Source organism: Podarcis gaigeae (genome assembly GCF_964106915.1).
Source record: "Podarcis gaigeae genome assembly, chromosome: 9".
Classification (NCBI taxonomy): domain Eukaryota; kingdom Metazoa; phylum Chordata; class Lepidosauria; order Squamata; family Lacertidae; genus Podarcis; species Podarcis gaigeae.
In genome coordinates, this window is record NC_139685.1 from 42787289 (window position 1) to 42812564 (window position 25276).

General features: G+C 39.1%; 1 protein-coding gene across 3 annotated transcripts in view; it reads left to right on the forward strand.

Moving 5' to 3' along the window:
- TTC29 (tetratricopeptide repeat domain 29) overlaps positions 1 to 25276 on the forward strand; it is a 112989-nt gene that overhangs the window by 52519 nt on the left and 35194 nt on the right. For all 3 annotated transcript variants that reach the window (XM_083755830.1, XM_083755829.1, XM_083755831.1), the window contains exons 9-11: positions 9009 to 9100; positions 14907 to 15030; positions 18333 to 18564. In XM_083755830.1, the coding sequence (XP_083611956.1) occupies positions 9009 to 9100; positions 14907 to 15030; positions 18333 to 18564 (448 nt within the window). The remainder of the gene's footprint in view (positions 1 to 9008; positions 9101 to 14906; positions 15031 to 18332; positions 18565 to 25276) is intronic.

A 25276-nucleotide genomic window follows, 5' to 3' on the forward strand; every position in this document is an offset into this window, starting at 1 on the left:
CATTTAGGAATGACTGGAATTCGAAAAGATTATAGTCTGTTTCTTAGTCACAAGAGGGTAGTGGATCCTGGTGTTCTGAGGTCTGCCTCCCCAGCTGGTTTGCACTAGGTGAACTAGTATTAGAAGTGGGTTTCAGAGACAGGGGTCTATAACGCACTAGGAAAATATGATCAGATATCAACCCTGCAGCCAGGATAGTCGCTTGGGTACACGTCAGGAATAATGCACTCTAGCAGGAGGCCTTGGAAGATGACTCAAAAACTTCAGCTTATGCAGAATGTGGCAGTTTATCTGGTAACAGTGTGGCTCAATTCTGATTGTTTTGGGGAGCACAGATACCCCATATGGCTCCCCTCCTTAATACTTAAGATTTTCTGTTCTTAAATCTACAAACTCCTCTTCCTTACATGCACTTCTCACTTTATACTACATTTCCTTTTGACCACAGAAAGTCCAAAGGGAACAGATATTTGTCACCGAGAGCTGGCCTTATTCTGTTGCTATTGCTGGGGTTGTCCCCCTAGCTGCTCCTCACCAAGGTGGCTGTTGTAAGTTGGCATTAAAGCGGTAATCAGTAAAGTTCAAGCTTGTTCTCATTAGTGCCACTTTCTCTCCACCTTCCCCACGCTGACATGAGTTAATCACTAGCACACATTAGAAATGATTCTCCTGAGAGAGGAATGCATTGAAAGAATGAAGAAGGCCACTCTTTTGCAACTCTGACCTCCCTGATTGCCTACTGTACTGTACAGTATATAAAACCACCAAAGTTGCTTCTGACAGAAGCTAAAGTCATTTGCATGCTTTAAAATGCTTTGATTGGACATGGGTGGCGCTGTGGTTTAAACCACAGAGCCTAGGACTTGCCGATCAGAAGGTCGGAGGTTTGAATCCCCATGACAGGGTGAGCTCCAGTTGCTTGGTCCCTGCTCCTGCCAACCTAGCAGTTCGAAAGTGCAAGTAGATAAATAGGTACCGCTCTGGCGGGAAGGTAAACGGCATTTCTGTGTGCTGCTCTGGTTCGCCAGAAGCGGCTTAGTCATGCTGGCCACATGACCCAGAAGCTGTACGCCAGCTCCCTCGGCCAATAAAGCGAGATGAGTGCCGCAACCCCAGAGTTGGCCATGACTGGACCTAATGGTCAGGGGTCCCTTTACCTTTTTACGACGCAATTATAATCTGAATTTTGTTAGAATGACCTGCAGTTGTCTGATGCCATGTGGATGATTACACCTGGTAACAAGGAGCTTTGTAAAACATGTAATAGACGTACACCTTAGATTAACAAAGTATTTTTTGCATTACTAGCAAGTCATTCAGAAAACTGACTTGACTCTCTGATTTGACGTTCGTTATGTGCGGCTTTGAAGGTAGAGTATTGTTCCTTTCAGATGCATCAGACAAATAAAGATAGCTGTGTATGCAAGCAGGTGATCTGAAAAGCTGCATCTGTTGAATTTCTGCCTTCTCATATTTATTTACCACTGCATTCCAAATGAGCTAGTTGTACAATTAAAATTCATACACAGGCTGATTCAAGCAATCCTCTTGTTCCCCCTGCCTCACTTGCCCATCTAGGTCCACTTGTGTACATCCTGTGATTATAAAACAAGCTGTAGATTCTGTGCAACTTCCTCTTTAAAAGGTTCACAGCCCATGACTACCAAAAAGACCTTTCTTTATTAGGAGGAAAACATGGGCTTTTTGGATCCTTCACTGCTGATATTGGGTTTGTTATGGTATGACAATGTTTTTAGTTTTTCAATTTTAGATGTTAATACTTAAAACGTCTAAAATTGATGGTTGTATTTTTATACTGTTGTGTACTGCCCTGAGTCTCTTTGGGAGCAAGGACAGTATATAAACATTAATAAGATAATTTATTATATTATTAACCCTCTCCTTGCTTTCCATTATAGATATGCTAGCTTTCTCTTGCTTTGCCCTTCCATCCTGCCAAATTAATTGCCTTAAAAAGTCTTACTAGGGGAGGGAAGAATCAAGTGCTACCAGTAGCTTCAAATGATGCACAGGAATTCACCATCTGTTACCACTGCCAACTTTCTCTTGATCTCTATCTGCAGCTCTCTGCCCTGTGACATACATGTTTTTCCACCCTGCATGGCTGTTCTTCACGTAGAGAAAATATAATACATGATGTAGAACCAACTTAAATATAGCAATTTGTCATCCCCCTGCCTACACAAAGTAGGGTTAACAGAGAACCAGGATACCATGTTGGGAGTGGTAAAACACAACTAGCTTTACTTTCCTACTTGCAATCTCTAGCCTCCTTGCACAGCGCCACCTACTGGCCTTGTGCTTATACAGCTAACATCTCAATAGAGTGACTCATCTGATTGAGGAGGGTCAGATTATTCTCTCCCTCTTCTGCTGATCTACATACTTTCCATGCTAAACATGGAGGAAGGAAAGTCATTTCCTCCATGACTAGTGTGAAAATCCAGTCTGCTAACCGCTTAACAGGGTTGTAGAAAAAATGCAGGCTAGTAGCTTTTGTGGGCTTGTTTACATGGCTGGTATATAATGTGTACCAATGTAAAATTAAATAGATTTGTTTCATAGTCTCGCTTTACTTGCAAACACTTTGTCAGTGACTTTTAAAAGCAGGTGAATATAAACCATTTAATAAAATTTTGGAAATAATTGAGCTCAAATTATGTTTATGTTCCAAAAGTAGGATTGTTTCCTCATTCTATTCTGTTGGAGTTCATCTGATCTCAACTTTTAAATATGTTTAAATTTTACTTATGAATTATAGTTGGGCATTCCTTTCACAATAAAACCGGAAGTATTAGTTAAGCCTGCTCATTCCGTCACTTTATTTTAAGCAGACATGTATTTCATAATTTCAGTTTTAATCAGAAATGTTGATAGTAAACAGTAAAATAAATAAACCGGCCATTCCATACTGTGAATGTAGTAATATCAATATTTAAACCATTATTGTCTGAAATCTTTTTATGATTGCATGTAGCAATAATGCTACTTCTCTCCACTGTTTTACACACTATGATATCAGCTACTAAACATCATAAAATTATTGTATTTTATCATTTAAATGTGCCCAAGATTTCAGTTTTTATTTGCATGTAAAGGTCTAATTTTTTATTGTCAATAGTACAGTGAATTTCTTGCAATTCTGTGGACTTAACCTTTGCAAATGCAAGCTTTTATTGATTGAGAACTTTTCCTTCAACGTCAGTAGTTTTGAAAAAAGAAAGTGATTATCCAAATCACATTTTTTTTTAACTTAGAAATGCTTCTGCCTGTATTGTTTTATTCCCTTATCTTAGGGAAAAACTGGCATATTATTATTTTATGGATATTCACTGCTGGAAATGACAACATTCATTTCAGAGAATTGAAGTCAATCAGCAAATATCTATGAAACCTTCAATTGCTGATTGGCTTCAGTAGTCCAAAGCTTATGTTTATATTCCCACCAATTAAAACACACACCATGGTATCAACAAAGCAACATCATCCTGACAGCAAGGTATATAAGTGTAGGCATATTAGTGTGACAAAAGCAATTCAGACATCAGGATCACAATGCTGCTGTACAAGAGCATGCATTTTTACTTACCCGAATCTTCAGGCACCTTGCATCTAGCTCATTGTTTTCTTCGCTGTCTTTGAAGAATCTCCCCCTTTCAGAAATCCTCTCCATCTGCTGGTGTGTGTGTGTGTGTCTTGGTGGCCCTTATGCTGCCCATCATATTGAAGAATCCTCAAGGTGAAGGATGGTAGCTTCATCCCTGCTTCCCTCTCTGCACTGTTTTCAGGCTTGTCACTGCTCAGTACTCAGCGCCACACTGGCTTGTTTTGTCAATAACCATTTATTTGTTGCTGGAGTAGTAGCAACCATTACATCTGACCTCCCTGTTTCATCAATTATGGATAGATTATTGGATGTGAACATCTGCAAAAGCTTGCTGCTGAATTCACCTCCTGGCTGGGATTAGATAAAGTATTAAACTGTTGTTTATTGTCAGGCCAAAACTCTACTGGGAAGCCAGAGAATTCCAAGACCAGCAGATTCCCCATCAGCAAGCACCAAAAACTGTTTACTGTTGCCACTGTTTCCCATAAGATCTTAGCATTTATTATTTACACTTATTACTAGTTGTTATAACATACTTGATAAAAGCTCTTGGCAGGCCTAGCATTTTGAGCCATTGTCACAGCTGTCAGGACAGAAAGCATACATAAATTGCTTTTGCCTCTTATATCACCTCTGCAGGATAACAGACGAAGCCTCTTCAGACTGTCACAGCATTTGTACTTAAATATTCACCACATTTGCTGGCTGAAAATATTAGGTTCCGGTTTCTAAGGGGGAAATTATGCTAAGCTTTAATTTTGTTTAAAGAAATGAAGCCCATGTTATTCAAGATTTGAATTTAAGTAGATTCTGAGCTATCCGTATTAATCTAATGTACAAAGTTACTGGAATTTGTAAGTAATTACTACAAAGATAAATACTGTATATGTTGTTGAAATAGCTTAGATTTTATCAGTATTAATGTACATGCTGATACATAAAAATAATCAGAGAATCAGTGCAGTAAAGGCGATAAAAGAAACAAAAAATATAGCTCAGAAGTGCCAGTAGTTCATTTTAGGTGCCATATTATGTAGCCTATTCATTTCTGCTACTTATTGAAGAAAATTATAGCCAGTTATGACAATAAGAATAGATGTAGACATGATGACTGAAGAACATGAGAAACACAATATCCATGTTCACGTGTCCTGCTAAGAGCATAGTAAAATGTACACAAGCAGGAATGAGCCAAAGCAAACTTTCCACCTTCTCTTCTCCTCCTATGTAGCTAGGAGAAGGAGTTTGGAAGCTTTTGATTCTATGTTTGGTTAGCCGCAGCTTGATCTGATACTAAAATTATCTAGCAAGTGTTTTGAAGCACCCCTAAAGATATCCAGCTTTTGCCATGATAGCCAGCACCTCAAAAAGAAGTTTCAGTTTTGACCTGGAGAAGCTTCAAGGCAGACTCCATTACAGAAAGCCAAGCTTGCTCCAAACAAGATGAGCTGCAAGAGAGATGGTAAATTCACTGTCGCCTTACACAGTAACCTCTGCCATTCCTCCCGCATCATTTGTAAATTTGGAACCAAGCAAAAGAGCATCAGGCTCATAGGAGTGTTAAACCAAGATGTGGCCACCCAAATATTACGTACGCCTTCCTCCCCACAACCCTCACATTTACTAATCAAGAGCCTGAGGGGCTCTTGCCAGAAGTGCCCCAAAGATGTTAATCTGTTTTTCCCATTTTACCTGGACAGCAGAATCTAGAAACAATTTTGCAAACATGTATTTAGACAAACTCTTCCTGGCTGACATCATTTTGCTTTTTACACCCATTCACTGTCATCTTTGGTAATTTTCTAGCCTAACTCAAGCATAAGAGGTGGTGCCTTTCACCATAATATCTAGGAATCTTTCAGAAACCAAGGAAACCTCACCCCTCTGCCTAGAAACTTTCCTGTGGATTCCCCCCCTCCATTCCTTTTGTTGCTGAAGGGGTGCTCTGACTTCCAACACACCAAAACCCAGCATCACAGTACAAGGGCAGGTATTAACACCACTTCCTCTCCAGCAAGCCCATCAGCTGGCCAGACCCTATCTCTCCCCTTCCACTACCTTGTGCTTTCAAGCCCCATCGTTTCTCTTTCTTTCTTTGAGAGATTTCCTGTCTTTATTCCCCTTGCCATGCCCCAAACTCTTCCAATTGCTATATTAGAATTCTTCCCCTAAAATATTTCCCAGACTCCCACAAAATCACTACCCAAACATTCCTTATTCCCAGACAACCTCCCCATCCCTTTCTATAAAGAAGCAATGCAATTCAGCAACCAATTTTTGCCTTCTGGTACCACTTCACCCCCATCAGTGAAATCTACTTCCTCTCATTCATTTCATCCTCAATTTTCCAGGAAAAATTCTGGTTTTCCTACAGAATGCTTCTTGAACTGGCTTTTAGTTTCCTAATATCAAACTAATATTAGTGTACTTCGTAACATGAAAGTTTATTCTTGTATTATTACATAATTCTGTGAAAATTGGAGGGAGAATGTATGTGGAGAACAAATCAAATATTCTAATATTTGAAAGCGGAAAGATACATTATTGTGCATTGGTAGATATACAATTGTGTGAAATGTCAGCACTGGGTATATCTAAGTATTCAACATAGTAGTATATTTTATATATCTACAGATACTTGACAGTGGCGGGAAATGTTGCCTTGAGTAATGTCTATAAAGTACCCAGTAACAAGAAGTTTGAAATGCAAGAGATGAGGGGGTTGCAATGTTATGTTGAGGAATGAAAGCAATTGAATGAGAAAGATGGAAATGATGTTTTAGGGTAACCAAAATAATTGTAGTAGTCATGAAGACTTCAGCAAGAGATACTTTGAAGCAGAAGACAAATAGTACATTAGAAAAAAAATATGTAGTCGAGCTTGGCAGATTTGTACACAGGCTCTTATAAAATACACTAGAATGGTCAAGGATGATGAAGACAAATTTATGGATAGTGGTAAGGAAGAGTGTTTCCCTTCTCTGCTGTAAGACAATGCCCACAGCTCAAATGTTGGGTTGAAGCTGACCTCCATCTTGAAGTCTGACCTTTGGAAATACATATTTAATGCTAAGACAACATAAATATAATTTAAGCCTACTGCTGGGTTTGAGTATTCCAAACATTTCTTCTAAAACAGATTATTTCAGACCTCATTTTATACCACTCCTGTCTGTACATCGGGAGTTGTTTTTTTTTTACTTTGTTTTATTTCATTCAGCTGGAATGCTCTGTTTCAACATTTGCTGTGACTTCTTGATACTGCTAACATATTTCCACTCTAGAATTGCTTTTGCTACAGGCAGTGGTTTATGCCTATGCATTGGAATGTGTATTTCTATCCAACATACCATTATTAAGCCTTGTGAAACATAGCTTCTCTATGCCAGGATAGGGGGGAATAGACAAATGTGGAATGTGCCCACATTTTCATCATTATATAATGTTTATTATATAATAATGTATGTATATTAGTATATCTTATACATATATGATATGTGTAAATATTATACATACTATATATGTTTATTTTAAAGACATTGTACAAACCTAGAGAAATGCTTGTTACCCAGAATTGAAATTAGTAGTATTTGTAATATGTATTGTTTGCTAAGATAATTAAGGTTAAAAGCTAAATTCTGAAATAAATTAAATTCATTTTTAATACATAAGATTAGATCCAGACATTGGTCATACTTGGAGATGATTCACTGAAATCAGTAGGACTTAGATTAGAGTCTTCTCTAAATATGACTGGCTCTTGATCCAAGCCACACTCCTTTACAGTGTTAAGGAAGAAACTTTTCAGAATGTTAGGATTGGCTTTATATGTATCTATATTTTAGCATTATCCATTTTCCTTCTGATGCCCTGCATTATCCATAGGTCCAATCCACACTTAACTATAGGGCACAGGGAAGAAATCTGCTATATGTAAAGAACGAGAAATATGCTGCTACCTATTTAGAAAAGTTTTATTGAATATAATATAGATATTCCAAAAAGAGGAACAGGATTCTAACATGGCCACACTTAAGCTGTTTGGCAGATAGCAAGGAAGCAAGGTTGTGGCAGTTGAATACGAAAGTGGCAGAAATTTCATTATGAACCACATTATGAACTGTGAAAGACTGCAAGAACACAGAGAATTTGTTCAATAAACTGCTTCTAGAGTTATGTGATGCTCTTGTCACAGAAGTTAGATCTTTACCTCTACTTTATCCAACACTTTATTCAATACTTTAGACATGACCACATCCCCTTACAAGCTTCCTAGTGCAGTATTGCAGTCTTTTAAATAGTAGCAGCTGACACATTCCAGGCTGTCAGCACTGCAAAGGTGAAGTATTCTAGCTCACATGGATGAGATCCAGTTTAGCCAACCTTTAGAAAAGATTGCCCTATGATGTGTACTAGTTAAGGTTCATTTTGACTGGGCTGCATGTGCTCCACTTAAGGTACATCTGAACATCAGTGAAGCCTTATGGTTTGCATAGATTTGTCCAGCATGGTTTGCATAGATTTCCTGTTCACTTCCCATCCCCCCATTAAACCTCGTAAATGACATTCACTAATCCTTTCTTGAAAATGTGCAAAAAGGATTTCCATAGATAGTCTTTGGAGAGTTCTTGTGTCCTCATGTGTGTAATAGATTGGGTCAAGGTACTAAGAGGGAGGGAGGAAAGAATGAGATTTCATTATATATACATGCTTTCCTGCGACTCATTGAAAAAATTGGAAAAGAAATTATGCAATACAGATTATGTGAGTGTTTAAATTAAATTAAGTTCATATGTTTCACTGTGGCAGCTGTAATCCTTTGTTTACAGAAGAGGTCACATTAATAGACTACATTCTAAATGAATATTAACAAATCACTTTTGTGCAAAGATTATTAGAAGCACATACAATAAATTTGTATACAACAGCTTGTTTTCAAGTTTACCCTTTTAAATTCTATACAATCTATTATAACGGATTCCTCTGGACTATTATAAACCAAACAAATACATAGTAACTATTACAAGGAGATTGTGCATTTGAATGATTGATGCCAAATCTGGGTACAACTAATGGAATTTAAGGATGTTATCTCATAATTGCCAAGCATGTATGCACAACTGGTAAATTGTATAAATTGCTTTGTTAACTGAAATTCATGTATTTAGCTTCTTATTAGGCTAGAACAGTGATACATTTTCATTAAATCAGACAGTTTGTGTGTATGCGTAATGTTTACAGAGATGTGAAACAATTATACAAAAATCCCTTATGCAAATGCTTTCACATAAATGCTGTCCATTTTTGTGCCACAATGTGGACAAAAGGTTTCAAAGCATAAATTGCTAATAGTGTTTATATCTTCTTTTTTGTCTCACAGAAGCTAAATACTTATCTGGAAATATCCAAACTACTGGGAGATTTTGCTGGTTTAGGGAGAGCATATCAAGCTATAGCTCAGGTCCTGGTAAGGTAGGTTAGTGCCTCCTTGTCTTACTGTCACTGTAAATTCATTCAACTGTGAAAAACTTAAATTGTTGGATGTCTGTTGCTTCCCATTACTGACTGCTTAAATTTTAAGCAACGGCCTGCTTTTCCACATACGGCTTTTCAATTCGGAGTTACTTAAATTAAGATACCTTATCAGGCATCAAAGCATTTCTTTGTGCATGATAATCTTACTTAAGGGTATTAAGCAGGATTGGAAGTTGCGTTGTTTATTTTTGCCTTTCAGAAAGGGTAAGGCACGGCTGAAAAACAAACATCCTGTCATATCTTACAGGCTAAAAAGCAGAAAGCACAGAAAATTATAACATGCTTCAATAGGCATGCCACAGTGTAACCTTTCCAGAATTCTTCTTTAGAAGTTTTTATTTATTTATCTAGTTCTGCCTCACTTTTTCCAGCTTTTAGAACATGAGTAAAATTTCTAGTAAATACAATTCAATTTCTATCATCCCAAATTATTATTATATGCCATGAAAGTGTGGATTATGGGGGGAAATTGAAACACCTGGAACTTAGTGGGAATCATTGATACAAACTAATGTTTTTGTCAGTAAATCCTGTGCAGTCATCCCAGCACAGAGTTGAACATATTCTCTAATGTGCTTACAGAGGTCATGTATGCACAGAAGTCCCCATTTGTTTCCGTAAAAGGACGCAAACTACAGATGCAAAGGAACGCATGGGGAGATCAGCTCCCTCCATTCAAATGCATGGAGATGCTTTTGGTTGTGAAGAACTGAGTGTATGTATTGGAGCTCCTTGGTTTGTTAACAATTAGTGTTCAGAGCAGGCTATTTTATTAATTTTTTGTTTTTAAAATTATGTACTACTTTTCAGCATGTTTTCAGGGCAATGTACAAAATTACAGTAATCACTATAGATATTGCAATTTTTCAACCTGAATGTCCTGAATCTCAGATGCAGAAAAGTTGAGGTTCTTCCAAAACAGATTGTTTAATGTGTTGCTGGCCAAAATGCCCTTGTTTTTCCTTTCTTGGAAGATATTGAGATGCATATCAACACACTTAAGCAAACAAACCTAAATAGGTTTTTGAACATGCTTCCAAGATTTCCTTTATTGTCACTGGAGCTCCATCACCAAAAGCAATAATGGCAATGCCAGTGTACTTTGATCAATCCTTTCCCCACCACCACTAATTTTACATTTAGGACTACTCTGAGCAGCAAGAAATATGTAATAAGATTTACATTGTAATGGAATTCAGAGGCTGAAGAACAAGCTACATATTTGTATGCATGTGGCTGTAACTACATGACCACTTACAAAGATTGCTGATTTCTTCCCTCACTATTTTCCAAAGACTAAGACTACTACTGATAGCCTGTCTGTCCTTTTGCTTCTAGAGGTTGTGAAAGCAGGTGATATGAGTATATGGCAGGCAGATAGTGTTGTTATAGTAGCATCCTTTTCTTTTTATTGAAATTGTTAAGGGACCATCTGGCAGAGATCATAGCCTGAGATGAGTTGCAAAAGTCTGATCTTTGAGTGCTCTTGAAAACATAAATAATGTTCTTTAATGTCAAGTAGTTTTTTGAAATTTGAACAGAAAACTACAATCATCTTGTTTTCAGATTAATATACACTGGTGTTTCCATGCTTTTAAATAGCTGAGGCACATTTGGCACCTGAACAGATTTACTTTTAAAGTGTGTAAGAGAAATTACTCACCTCCAGCAGAGTTTACACAACCTGTGTTTCATATTTCGGGAGTGCTTTCTGCAGAGTTGCAGTGCGAAGCCTCCACCTATGAGTGGCAATTCACCTGGATCTCTACGCTGGGAATAACTGAATTATTAATTTATATCCAGTGCAGAGATGCGGCAGTATTGCCAACTTTCCAAAAGAGACTTAGAAGAATGCAAGTCTCATCATAACAGTGATGCAGCAGACTCCTCTGGGAGTGAGCATGTACAGTTCCCAAGATCCTGTAATTATTAATTAAGGTTTAATTGCTTACTTAAAGTCCTTTCATGGCACAAAGTTTAGGAATTCCTGTTATTTACTATTGATATGTACTGAAGGGCTAGGTATTTTTGCTAAAAGATATTACTTTAAATGATCGCCTGCTTCCCTGCTAATATAACTGTGTGTTTGCTAGCAACTGCTGATTCTGTACAGTCTTGATTCAGCTCAAAATTATTTATAGGAGAGCCCTGTTCGAACCCCATTTAAATAAGTGAAGAAGATACAGCACAGTACTAGGAGGATTATACCTACTACCTACTACTTAGATCTGTGCACTTGGTTCCAGTGAAAAAATGGAAAAAACTGTGTGCAGACAGGAAATGGATGGCATTCATTGAGATCATACCAACTTGCCATAATTTGGCTAGTGACTTTTATTTCTCCTTGATGGCCACATTATTTGTTGATAGCATATGCATAGCATACCTGGCAGTTTCCTAGTTCCACGTTCTAATATGACTTCCTGATCCCATACAAAGGCAGCTGGCATCTTTGGCAAAGGTGACCCCATGCTATATTATATTGGGGGGGCAGGTCTGAGGCATTTCAGTGCTTGAGGCTAAATGCCCTCAGGAAGGGAGCCCAAAGGTTTGAGAAACACTGAACTATGCACAGGAATCTATGGTTTTCTAGCCCAAACTGTTGAGCCAAGGCATAGGATATTGTGCCTGAGACTCTCAGGTAAGTGATTTATAATGTTCTTTTGAACACCTTTAAGAAAAGGAGATAGGGACGTGGATGGCGCTGTGGGTTAAACCATAGAGCCTAGGACTTGCCAGTCAGAAGGTCGGCAGTTTGAATCCCTGCAACGGGGTAAGCTCCCATTGCTCGGTCCCAGCTCCTGCCAACCTAGCAGTTCGAAAGCACATCAAAGTGCAAGTAGATAAATAGGTACTGCTCCGGTGGGAAGGTAAGTGGTGTTTCCGTGCACTGCTCTGCTTCACCAGAAGTGGCTTAGTCATGCTGGCCACATGATTCAGAAGCTGTACGCTGGCTCCCTTGGCCAATAAAGCGAGATGAGCACTGCAACCCTAGAGTCGGTCACGACTGGACCTAATGGTCAGGGGTCTCTTTACCTTTACCTAAGAAAGGAGATCACATCCACCCCTAAATAGTTTGATCATTCACTGAAGAAGTATTGAAGAGTTGAAAGCTTCAGGAAGTGAAACTCTTCTTCATTAGAATCATCAGGTCTCAGATTATTTCATAACTTTTTCAGTAATTTGGGAATAATTAATTCTTCATCAATATGCCTTATCCTCCTTCAAACATAAATCACAGGCCTCATGTAAATGTAAGTTCAATGATCTGTAGGAATCAGCACATGAAATGTTTGTAGGGAACATTCATCCATTGCAGAGGTATGCACTGTATTTTCTAACATAGCCTAAACATACTCTTCATTATTTTTTAAAAAACTGTTTCTTTACCTCCAGTGTTTGTAGCTTCTATCACATAGTGTGATGTTTTCTGTTACCAAGGAGTAAATGTAATTTGTAAAGCATCAGATTGCACCAGTATCAGAGAAGGCATGTGTGAGAAAGTGGAAGGCACTATTTACTAATCTGATGAAATTCAACTGAAATTTCTAGCTCTGTCTGGAAAACAAGACTTATAGATAACAAATAGCCGCTTCTGTCTGCTGAAGCTTCAAGATGCACATTCTGTATGAATAAGATATATAAATGAAATGAAATAATTAAGAAAAGTTTAGTTCAACTCAACAGATGTTAATCTGATAGTAATGCTTGTTTAGGGTTTGCTCCCTGCATAATCCTTTGGCAGACCTGTTTCAATCCTGTTTCAATCTTGTAGCAGAGTTTTATTCTCATGGCATAAATAAAGCTTTGTGTTGGCATATTGCCTTTTGATTATAGAACAAATTAATTCTTCTTTCTTTAGGTAAATGGTATTTATTTTTTGTAAATAGAATATAGGTTCATGTAATGCTACATCAAAAAAGATCAAAAATACATCAAAAACATTTCTATTAATTCATTACATTAAGAAAACCTTTTTACATTTTCTCCTGTCACTGATTCCATTTGACTTATTACTTTCAGCTTCTAACCCACAAACGTGGTGGCACAATCAACAAAACCCTCAGTGGCTGTTTCATCTCTGCTCTATTTGATTTCTTCACTCTGAGTAAATGATTAAGATTTCATGCATTGGTTCAACCAAAATCTATGTTCACTCAACCACATCCTTTATTGATTACTTCTACTGCAAACAGTAGGCCAAGTGTGATATACATAATTGGACAGTTGTCAGGGGATGTGGGTGTTAACAGTCCTGTTTTCCCAGTTGGAAACTGGAATCACCTTGATACACAAATATTCTGCACAGTTTCATTCTCATTCTTTGGACCAAGGAGTACTTTTCCTCAGAATATATGTTTTTAACTCTCTGAGGTCTGGTTGAATGAATTTAATGATTATACCATATAATATGCTGTTCAAGTTGCACCTGTGCACTGCATATAGAAAACTAGAAAAACTGGAATTAATATTTGTCTAACATTTTAACCTTGTCCTTTAACTTATATAAATCAGTTCAGTTCTTCTGGGTGGAAATGTTTGATTCTCTCCCCTTTGAAAGAAAAATAGCCATCAAAATGTGTCTTTGATTTTAAACTTTAGAAACCTTTTGACATATGGCAAATGTTTGCAATACATTTTACATTCCAGGAATGTTTGCTTGCCGCCTTCTCCTGATTGTAATAAAATAAACACTTTCTATGGATGAAAAAATGTTAAATGTTAGACCATTTTTAACCCCATGGAAATTTTGGACTGTAGTCCTAAGACTAAACTCAATTAGACATGAGTAGACACATGTAGGATTTCACTGTTAAGCACTTTATCAGTTTGTTACATGTTAGATCCACTTAATCATGTGGAGGCATCATGGCATTGTTACAATTTTGTAGATATTGTCTTCTATTTCTATGGCTCATATGTGAGGTTAGAGAACACCACCATTCATATTTTGGTACATAGATATACTATGTTGGTGTATTTGTATTTCTTAAAGCTCAGTCTTTTGCTGCATAAAATTAACTTGAAGCTTCTTCTTTAAAACAATAAGAGAACAATTCCCTTTGTCATTACCTATAAACTTTAGTTTCTACACGTTTCTATATTAGGACTGGAGGTTTTGGCTCACTGGTGGCGTGACATTTAGTTTTCTGCACTGCCACATTAGACACTCAGGTTCACAGCTAATATTAAGGTCACCAGCTATGACACAGACTCAGAAAGAGGAACTGTGTGATGTTTCACCCACAAACAAACTGTAGCATCTGGCTGTGTGTTGTAATGGCAGTGTGGAGGTGCTTTGTTGTTAATATAGCTTGCTTTATTAAAAAATGTGCAAATGCCTTATCAATGTACATTTGCCAATATTCAGCTTAGATTTGGCAATGACCTCAGGTTGTGTATATTGAATTGGGAATTAGAGGTAACACCTGCAATCTACTGCAGATGTGGTAGGTAGTATGACTCCAGCAACCCTTGGCTTACCCAGATAAAGAGCAGCAATTACATCTTGAAGGAGGCCATGGTGTTTATGAGCTCCAGCCTTCAAACTGTGATGTAACTGCTGCGGCCTACAGTTCTTCCGCAAACAACACTAATAATTTCAAGCTACAAAATTTTGCCTTACAAATTTCAATGCACTGATTGCTGAACAGAGCTTCAACTATAGTCAGTCACGGTATGATGAATTTGCTCCTTTGATGAATTTGCTCATTAAATGTTTATTTGCTGTTTTGTTTCTTAGTCTGGGAGAAGTGGAGGAAGCTATTAAGTACATGGAAAAGTTTATGGTTATTACCAACAAAGTTAATCTTGCCCCAAGTCTAGTGGATGCATGTACATTCCTTGGAAATATTTACAACCAAAAAGTAAGTATTAGTTTGAGAAGTTCTATCATAGATTAAGGATAACATCGTCAGTGGATTCATATGATCTGATTCTTAAATATAAATATATATGTGCAGTTGTGACATGGTTTGTTTGTTTATTTTTATTGATGTTTGTTATGGATGCTTTTGATGACTTCAATATAACTTGGAATGTCTTATGTGCTTGTATGAAAGCGTGGGTCATAAATACTTTGATGCATGCATGAAAGAATGAAACGTTGCTGAAAATAATGTTCCCTAGCTATTTTTGTGCCATATCCCAACAGTAGCAAATCTTGGGAGTACTTGCTTTAGATAGCCCTAAAATGAAATGGGTGGGATTCAACTAATGAGAAGCCCTGCAAAAGGATTTCTACTTGCACAACAAATCTCAGGGTGGGGTTGGGGGGGTCATTCCATCTGGTAAGCCAAAATGTTTGCCCTGGTGAAATGATCGCCTTAGCATGATGTTGAATTCTTCCCAGTGATTTTAGTGTTTTTAACTTTCAGATGATGACTTGATGCACAGTCTAACATAGCTGCAAATACACAGTACACATTTGGAAGAGCTGTGGTTGACTTAGGTAGTTAAGATCCAAAATTTTTCAGTCTAGCAATTTATTGAATGGTACAGAGGTACTGGCCTGCATACCAACAAAAGACGGCATTATCCTGGTTGTATGGTAACAGTGCATATCTTTCAGGAACTGGTTGGACATCTGAACCGTAGCTAGCAAGTCAAACATTTAATCTTATTGTTCTATTCTGATGCAGCTTCAGCTGTGACTGAAACTCCCCCAATGTGATTCCATTCTTCAGTGAGCAGGAAAGCTGATTTCTGCACTAGGCTATTACAGTAAACTGCAGCCTTAAAATGACAGGCATCGGTGCTGCTTACTGCTTCCCAGATTTTGAAGAGGGTAAAATACGGAATCCTGGGTGGTGTCAGATGTGAATCTTAGGTGCTCATCATTCACTTTGATTGGTCCCAAAGTCTACACAATGTCAGGTTTTCTGTTCATTGGTTTGTTTAATCAAGCCCTTTTTCTGAATCAGGAGCTGAAATACCACTTTAAGTTATCTTTTAATACCTGTTCAAAAGAGTTTTTCAGAGAATAGCTCTGCTTTTCATTCAAGTTTGATTTGACTCAATTTCTTCACTGAGATTTCAGATTTTTTAGGATATGAAGAACTGCCCCAACATCAGTGCTTTTTTCTATAAAAAGAGGTGCAAGAACTCCCACTTTTTTGATGGACAACCCATAGTTGTTGAGCTTTTTTTTTTTTAGGGGGAGCCAAATATGTAGAGCATTCTTAGGGGAGTAGGGGGGAACCAGTTTTTTGGGGGGAACTGCCACTGCCGTTCCATTACTGCAGCTGCTTTACATCAACTCTGACACGCTACAGGCATAAAGCCATGAGCAGCATGAAGCCTGAAGGCTCTGACACACAGCTCTGGGCGCCGTGCTGCTATACAGCTGCCGGTACACTACAAAGAGGTACTGGAACACACCAAAGAGGTGTTCCAGTGAGTTCTGGCTGAAAAAAAGCCCTGCCCAACTGCCCAATTGGACATGCACAATTTAAAAAAAAACCAGGAGAGTTAGAACATTAATTACTATCAGCCAACTTTTTTCATTATGCATGTGAATCTCACATGAACAAGTAACATGGAAAAGCCTAGACAGTCCATAGTCACTGGAATATCTATTTAGTAATAACTATGAATTAGTTCCACACATGTGTTTTAATGTTTCAGTATATGCAGAAAGTAATATGTGTTACACATTAATGACTGGGTGCATAGGATCCTCCCTAATTTTTGCCAGTTGTCCCTCTTGCTGCAGCCCTCAGCTGCACACCCCACATCATTTTAGAGAATTACCCAATTATTGGGAGTAGCTTTTGTTGTGTATATTTTGGTCTACATTAACTGTATTTGAGAACTATTTGGTTGAAGGGTGGCATAGACATGTTAATGTTAATATTACTTTTTATAAACTTAGATTAAAAGTAGAAGGCTATCACAAAAATAGTTTTATTTGTTCCACTCTTCCTTTTGGTTTCAATCTTCCTCCAAGGAACTCAGGGCAGTAGACATATTTATTTCACCCCACACCCTGTGAGGTAAGCTAAGCAGAGAGTGTATGAGTGGCCTAAGGTCACCTAGTAACCTTTTTAGCTGTGTAGTGATGTGAATCATGATCTCGCCAGTCCTTGTCTAGCACTGTCATCACGACACCCCTGATAAATGCTTGATAAAGTGAATTCAGCAACACCTAACTGCATATATACTGTATCGTACATCTTCAGGCTATTTTCTAAACAAAACGTGGGGTCGAATTTCAGGGTTGAATAAGGACTGAGTATCTTATTTAATGTTTATACTATTTTTCACCTAACATGGAAGTGCTTATCCATTTAGCATGCCCATTCTGCCTGTAGTACAGAAGAAGAGAAGTGCTTCATTATTATTGTCTTTCTAGATTTCAAGTATACCTTTATGGCACACTTTTATTTGTGGGCATTTTATTTGTTTGTTTGTTTTGGGTTATAATCTATTGCATGTCAATGAGTTGGAGCTAGTAACCATATTCTAATTATTCTACTCCTATTCCTGGCCACAAAAAGGTTTGACTATCATTCACTGCTTCCAGAAGATATACACTGTACAGACCTAGGTGTAGACAAGTCTCAAGGGGAAAAAAAAGAGTCCAGACCACTAGGGAACACCCATCTCTGCGTAACCTTGCAGTCCTGACTTAGTACATATTTGCTATATATTGAGTATGTTTAAGGGAGCCTTCCCAGCTGATCTTAAAGGTCGTAGTGGAACATTTTACTATAGAGAGTAGGATTATGGGGAAAGTGACAGTGGCAGTAATTCAGGGTTCTAGCAATTCTCTGAGATGATCCAAACCATAAATTTAAGTGCCTCCTCCATGTTCCTTGCTTGTATTGAGAGAATAGGACTCCTGCTTTGGCAAAAGGTAAAGCGTAGAGTCAATAGCATTTTCCCTCCCCGTTTTTCATCAGACGAGGAAGGTCATCACAGGAGGATAATTATCCTTTTAGTTACAGTACTTCCAATATTGGTCTGCTATTTAATGTTCTTTCCATTTTAAATGGTACAAAATGGAGTCAATAATGTAAAGCTGTAAATCCAAGGGTATCTATGACAATTTGCCACTTTGTTGGTTCAGTATGCAACAAACTGCAACCTCTTAAAGGCTGCAAGTGGAGAAAATAAGAAATGCTGGAGTATTTGAAAACTGGAACGTACCTGTCTCTTCTTTTATTAGGGTAACTACTCCAAGGCCTGCGAGTATTTTGATCAGGCATTTGCTACAGCAAATTCTCTTTCGGACTGGGCTCTAGTGAACGAGACAAAGGTATATTGTGGCATTGGGAAAGCTCATAACATGATGCTGAAATATAACAGTCACACAGAAGCTGCAGATTACGCCAACATCAAGTACCTGGTGGCCTGGAAGGAGAACCGAAGTGACATGTTCACTGACCCTTTTCCAGTTGGTAAGACAGTAGTTATGAAACGCATTAGTGCTGCATTGTCCTTATGGTTAAGTCATTTTTCTTGTATAGTTTTATTAAATTACTTGCTGAGTTTAATCCTATTGGACTAACTTTGTCCTGGGTGGAGGTAAGACTTGCGTTTGCATGAAATTTTTCAAAAAAATTATTAAATAGGTAGGTCTATATACAAACACAGACAATCAAGTCCAATGGATATCTTTGCTAGAAGCTCACTGACTTTGCTTTTGATGTTATCACAATTTCAAGCTTAGAAAACATTAGTAAAATAATTTCTTTTCTTGATACATTAACCAGGCCACATTCTCACAGGAATGTAACAGCGGTGTATTATTTCTCATGTGAATCTCAGTTAAACTGTAGCAGTTGCAACCAGCAGTGCAGGGAGCAGAAGACAAGCCTGTGCAATGTCTCTCTTCCTTTCCCTCCTCCGCCTGCATCTCCCTCTGCCCCAAAAAGCCTTTCCAGAGGGTAGTAAGGGCCTAGCAATCATTGCAGATTGTGCAGGTGGCGGGTGGGAGCATGAAATCGCCTGCAATCTGACACACAAATTCCTCTGCCTAGTTTGAAGCAATTCACAACTCCCACTGCAGCTTGCAGAAGGTTGGATAGAACCCTTAGATATTTATCTCTTTGATATGGAAGCAGGGCTATGAAATGGCTTTTATGTAAGTGCTGGAAATATACAGTGGAAAATGTGCAGTGGTAAAGAACTCTAAAACTCTTTGTATGCATATGTGTGGGAGTGCAAATAGTAGCCATCACCACAGTCGTTTCCATGGCATATTATAAGGATGAAAAAGGGCTCTGCCCTCTTATTTTACTTTGTCGGCTGGAATCTGCAAGGCCCTATCATTATAGATGACTCTGTAGCGGCCAATGGGTCCTTTTAGGATAATATATAGAAGTATTTAGGTATTCACATGCTGCATCTAAACAGTTCATTCAGAGGCAGATTTAGGGGAGCGCAACTGGGGCAAAGGCCAGCACTGAGCATAGGGCACAAGAGCTGTAGGAGCACTGAATTTGGGCGTCGCACAGAGCACCACTGACATGTGAGGCCCCAAGGTTCATCACTGCTTCATTTTCCACTCAAAGGCAGACACATAGCAGAAGCAGGAATCAGATTTGGAGGAATCGTGAACCACAGCAGGTTGCTGTGTTTGTCTAAGCTGTACTGGACTGATTTGGGGTGCTGCAGAGATCTGACTGTTTTAAACGGCTGTAGAGAATGTGTCTGCCAAAACAAACATTTCTCCCCTGCCCTATAAAGGAAACACCAGGGTAAGGGAAAGTAGGAGGGAGAGCCCTTTAGTGACGGACTTTAGTGTTCTGTGCTCTTTTCTAGTTCTGCTAGTGGTGCTTCCTCAGAAAATGCTGAATATTCAGCTCCTTCAGCCACATTGCCACCTGTTCCCACATCAACTCCTCTCAAATTAGTTTTGCACTTAACTCACACCTAAAGTCACAGAAAGTGAGCAAAACACAAGCCTTGGCACCATTCTTCTGAAATTTTGCAGGTTACTTTCCCAGGGACTCCTCTGAGATGCATGTTGTTTTTATAACAAAACCATTGCCCACAGAACCACAGGGAAGAAAGCAAATCCTTTTTCATTCTCCCCCTAAATTAAAAAGTCGTATTTAAAGATGCCTAGCACACACAAAAAATGTGAACTTATTTGCCTATAATTTAGCATGCTTCTTACCTAGCGGCACCTTTGCAATGTATGTTATTTTCATGCAAATAGTCCATAAAACAATAGGGAGGATCAACTAAATCCATTTTAACTACCCAAAATTGTAAGGATGGCCATTGCAGAGAAATACGGCAACTAACTATCCAAAATTTTAGGGGAAATCATCTCAGCAAATTCTTCCAAAAAATAATAAAGTTAGGCAGGTGCTTTTTTTTGCAAAAAAAATTTTTTTTAAGTGCTCAGCACAAAAACCCTGGATCTATTTGTCTATAATTTTTAATAGAATATTTTTGTTGAGGTAATGGCCCTCTAAATTTGGGCCATTAAGATAACAAAGGAAGTGGCTCTGTGCCAGATAACAAATGAGTGGGCCCTCCTTCCTCAACTCCCCTTAGAAAGACAAAGAGGAGAGTTGAGAGAGTTATGTGAGCTAGAAGGTAGAAGCAAGGCTGCAGATTGGGAAATAGAACCATGATTGATTTATGCTGGAATCCAAGGCTGCTGCTTTGGGAGAAGCAAGACCTTCCTGCTGTGAGTCCCTCCACCATAGGCCCAAGTTGTATATGTGTGTAAATAAACCATATATCATAAAGGCGCCATAGTTTTCTGTCTCTCATTCTGAGGAGACATGAAGCTGGTTATGTGCCTGGAACTCCTGGAATTTTGCACCACATGGAAATTGGGGTAGCGTGTAACAAAATATATGTGTACATGTAAAATTTTAATTCTATCAATGCTTAATTATTTTTTAATGATTTCCCCCTATGTTTTAATTGCTCTTATTTTCTGACCAGGATTTGACTTCAGAAACCAAACTGGATAGCCTGTGAATCACTTTTCTGAGTCAGTTATTTCCTGAAGCACCAAATCAGAGTCCAAATTTTATCTTGTGGTTGGTATCTGTCTCTAACACATAGTATCACTTCAATTAGAAATCCCATTATTAATGATAATAATAATAATAATAATAATAATAATAATAATAATAATAATAATATTGTTATTTATACCCCACCCATCTGGCTGGATTTCCCCAGCCACTCTGGGCAACTTCCAACAGGATATTAAAACACAATAAAAGATCAAACATTAAAAACTTCCCTAAACAGGGCTGCCTTCAGATGTCTTCTGAAAGTCAGATAGTTGTTTATTTCTTTGACATCTGATGGGAGGGTGTTCCACAGGGCGGGCCTCACTACTGAGAAGGCCCACTGCCTGGTTCCCTATAAATTCGCTACTTGCAGTGAGGGAACTGCCAGAAGGCCTTTGGCACTGGACCTCAGTGTCCGGGTTGAGCGATGGGGGTGGAGATGCTCCTGCAGGTATACTGGGCTGAGGCTGTTTAGAGCTTTAAAGGTCAGCACCAACACTTTGAATTGTGTCCGGAAACGTACTGGGAGCCAATATAGGTCTTTCAGGACCAGTGTTATGTGGTCTCGGCGGCTGCCCCCAGTCACCAGTCTAGCTGCCGCATTCTGGATTAGCTGCAGTTTCCAGGTCACCTTCAAAGGTAGCTCCACGTAGAGCACATTGCAGTAGTCCAAGCGGGAGATAACCAGAGCATGCACCACTCTGGCAAGACAGTCCACGGGCAGGTAGGGTCTCAGCCTGCGCACCAGATGGAGCTGGTAGATGGAGCTGATGAGGTGTGATGCCTTCTAAAAGGGCACCTTGTTTGCAGGTAGTTTCATTGCTTGAAACTAAACTGAAAGCTGTTCTCTGTGAACCCTCAGGAACATTTCCATTTAAATGGGAATCCAAGAGAGTCCTAAGCTTCACATTGCAGAAACAACACTATGAGCTTTGTAGCTGCTTTAACAGAGACAGCTCACTAGGCGTCTGAGCCCATAGGAAGAGAAACTGAGGCTTCAGGTGCTAGCCATGGAGGCTTTAGAAACTGAGGCAAAGGCCAGCCAACTAAAAGTAAAGCCAAGAAGAAAGAATCTGAAGTATGTGGGCTGCTGAGGTGACATATTAACTGTTCAGTCCTACAAAACAAAAAGAAGGAGTGTTAGGAAAATACCAGTAGATCAGTTTGGATGCCAATAGCAAGAAAATAAATAAGAAATTTCTGCTTTAGACCAAAATGCATTGTACTTATTCAGAAAAGGAAGGGGATTTGCAGTTGCTGGTGTGAGGGAGAAATTCCTGGTATTCCAGCAGTGTTACGGGGATAAAGAATGATTTTAATTCAAACTCATTTCTTGCACTCTGTTATTTCATCTTCTGTTTAATTAATAACCAGTTGTATAGTTAAGTGTTCCCAGCATATCTGGCATTTTTATTATTCCATTATACAAAAAAGTGCTAAGATTTACTCTCATTTTTGTCTTAATTGCAGTTTATTGCCCCTTTGCTATTTTCCATATGAGCATTAAAACATCACCTATACTTACTTTATACTTTTCAATTAAATACTTTGTCTCTTTAGTTCAGCATACATTTTTTAAAGTTTCTTTCATCTTTTTTATACTTCATTTATAACTTTGTCTTTACATGGTAGATCATTAGTATATTTCTTGAACAGTTTGATGCCCTCTGAACTTATAGGCACAGCACATAAAAAGAGGAAATTAGAAGATTAGAAGTATTTTTAAAAAACTTCTCTCTGATTACTGATTTGCTGCTAGTTGGTTTTTGGGGGGGTTTTGAGGTGGGACAGATGGACTTGAAAGCTTTTATTTCATGAAAGTTCCAAAATACAGCACAACTTTTAGTTGAACTAAGGCCACAGTAGTAAGATTCTTCACAGTTAGAACTATCTACGATACCAAAATTCAGCATCACATTAACCACCTTCTACCCAATCATACCAAGATGGCTAGCTGAAATGAAAAGGCTGTTTAAATGAAAGCAGATGCTTGAAGTAAGGTTTCCATACGTCTGGGGAAACCTGGGCATGTCCTTAGCGGGGGGGCGGGGGCAACATGTCCATCCAGGCAGATTTTTACATTTTAAAGGAAATGTCTGGGCTTGGGGGCGGTTAATTCAGGCAACTTGGACTTGGGCTGATCTGCATGCCACAGCTGCTGCCAGCCCAAGTCAGGGAAAGAGGCATGGGGTATTATTATTCTTGTTGTTTAGTCATTTAGTCGTGTCCGACTTTTCGTGACCCCATGGACCAGAGCACGCCAGGCACTCCTGTCTTCCACTGCCTCCCGCAGTTTGGTCAAACTCATGTTGGCAGCTTCGAGAACACTGTCCAACCATCTCGTCCTCTATCATCCCGTTCTCCTTGTGCCATCCATCTTTCACAATATCAGGGTCTTTTCCAGGGAGTCTTCTCTTCTCATGAGGTGGCCAAAGTATTGGAGCCTCAGCTTCATAATCTGTCCTTCCAGTGAGCACTCAGGGCTGATTTCCTTAAGAATGAATAGGTTTGATCTTCTTGCAGTCCATGGGACTCTCAAGAGTCTCCTCCAGCACCATAATTCAAAAGCATCCATTCTTTGGCAATCAGCCTTCTTTATGGTCCAGCTCTCACTTCCATACATCATCAGCAGCAGCAGCAGCATCATTATTAGTGAGATTTAGTTGAACCCATGTTGACTGACTGTGCTGCATAATGCTACACAATTGCCAGAAGAGTTGGCAATTTCCCCTTTAATAAGTTTGAATTGCACAAGTTCAGACTAAGATATTAAAATATTGCAATGACAATGCTACACATGTGTAAGTAAACACAGAGCACCTAGCTTCTTCTGCTAAGAAAGAAAAATGGGAGTGAGTGCCTGTTACAGATGTCTCTGAAGGACACCCTTGGCTCACATGTCCTATTGCTCCGAAGACTAAACTGTATTTTGGCAACCAATGTATCCATGACATCCTAAAAATAACATTACAAAGCTTGAAATATACCCCCAAAATTATGCCTTGTAGACATAATGGTTGTGCTGAAAGTAGTGAAGGCATCATTGTAAGATCTGACAACATTCATAAGAAAAATAGGCGAGTTTTGAAGCAGTTCTAGTTGTGCATGGAACACTAGTGGGATTCTGTCCACAGCAGTGAGACCCTTTGTTCATCTTTTGGGTTCACTATATTTCCATATCTTGGATGTAACACTTGCTTAGAGTTGCCACATGTAGAGTTGAGTAAAGTCATTTCCTGAAAGAAGAATTAACAGCCACACTGATCAGGTCTATAGTCATTGAGTCTGTAGTCATTATTTCAAATGTTGTATACAACAATGAATATATGATGGCACCAAACCATGGTGCAGTGGTACCTTGGTTCTTGAACTTAATCCATCCCAGAAGTCTGTTTGACTCCCAAAACCGGCTTCTGATTGGCTGCAGGAGCTTCCTGCGGTCAAGCGGAAGCTGTGTCGGACGTTAGGCTTCCGAAAAACATTCACAAACCGGAACACTTACTTCTGGGTTTGCAGTGTTCGGGAGCCAAAATGTACGAATACGAAGGCATTTGAGAACCAATCTACAACTGTACAAATGCACTCATGAGCCCACTGTGTACTGGTCTTGTGTGTAGGCTCTATATTGGTCCAGTCGGGGACAGAGGGTGGCGCTTAGGGGGGAATTGTCATGGTGCCACTCCTTGGTGTGTGGAGTGCCTCAGGGTGCGATTCTCTCCACGATGCTTTTTAACATCTTTATGCGCCCCCTCGCCCAGCTTGTCCGGAGTTTTGGGCTGGGTTGCCATCAGTATGCCGATGACACCCAGCTCTATCTGTTAATGGACGGCCATCCTGACTCGGCCCCAGATACACTGACCAGATGTCTGGAAGCTGTGGCTGGATGGTTACGTGGGAGCCGGTTGAAGTTAAATCCTTCGAAGACAGAGGTCCTCTGGCTGGGACGGAGCGATATGGGATTGAGGGAGCAACTCCCATCTCTTGCGGGGGTGCAATTAGTGCCAGCATCGTCCGTTAAGAGTTTGGGTGTAATCTTTGATACCTCCCTCTCTATGGAGGCGCAGATTACAGCTATAACAAAGGCGGCATTTTTTCATCTTCAAGCTAAGCAGTTGGCTCCTTATCT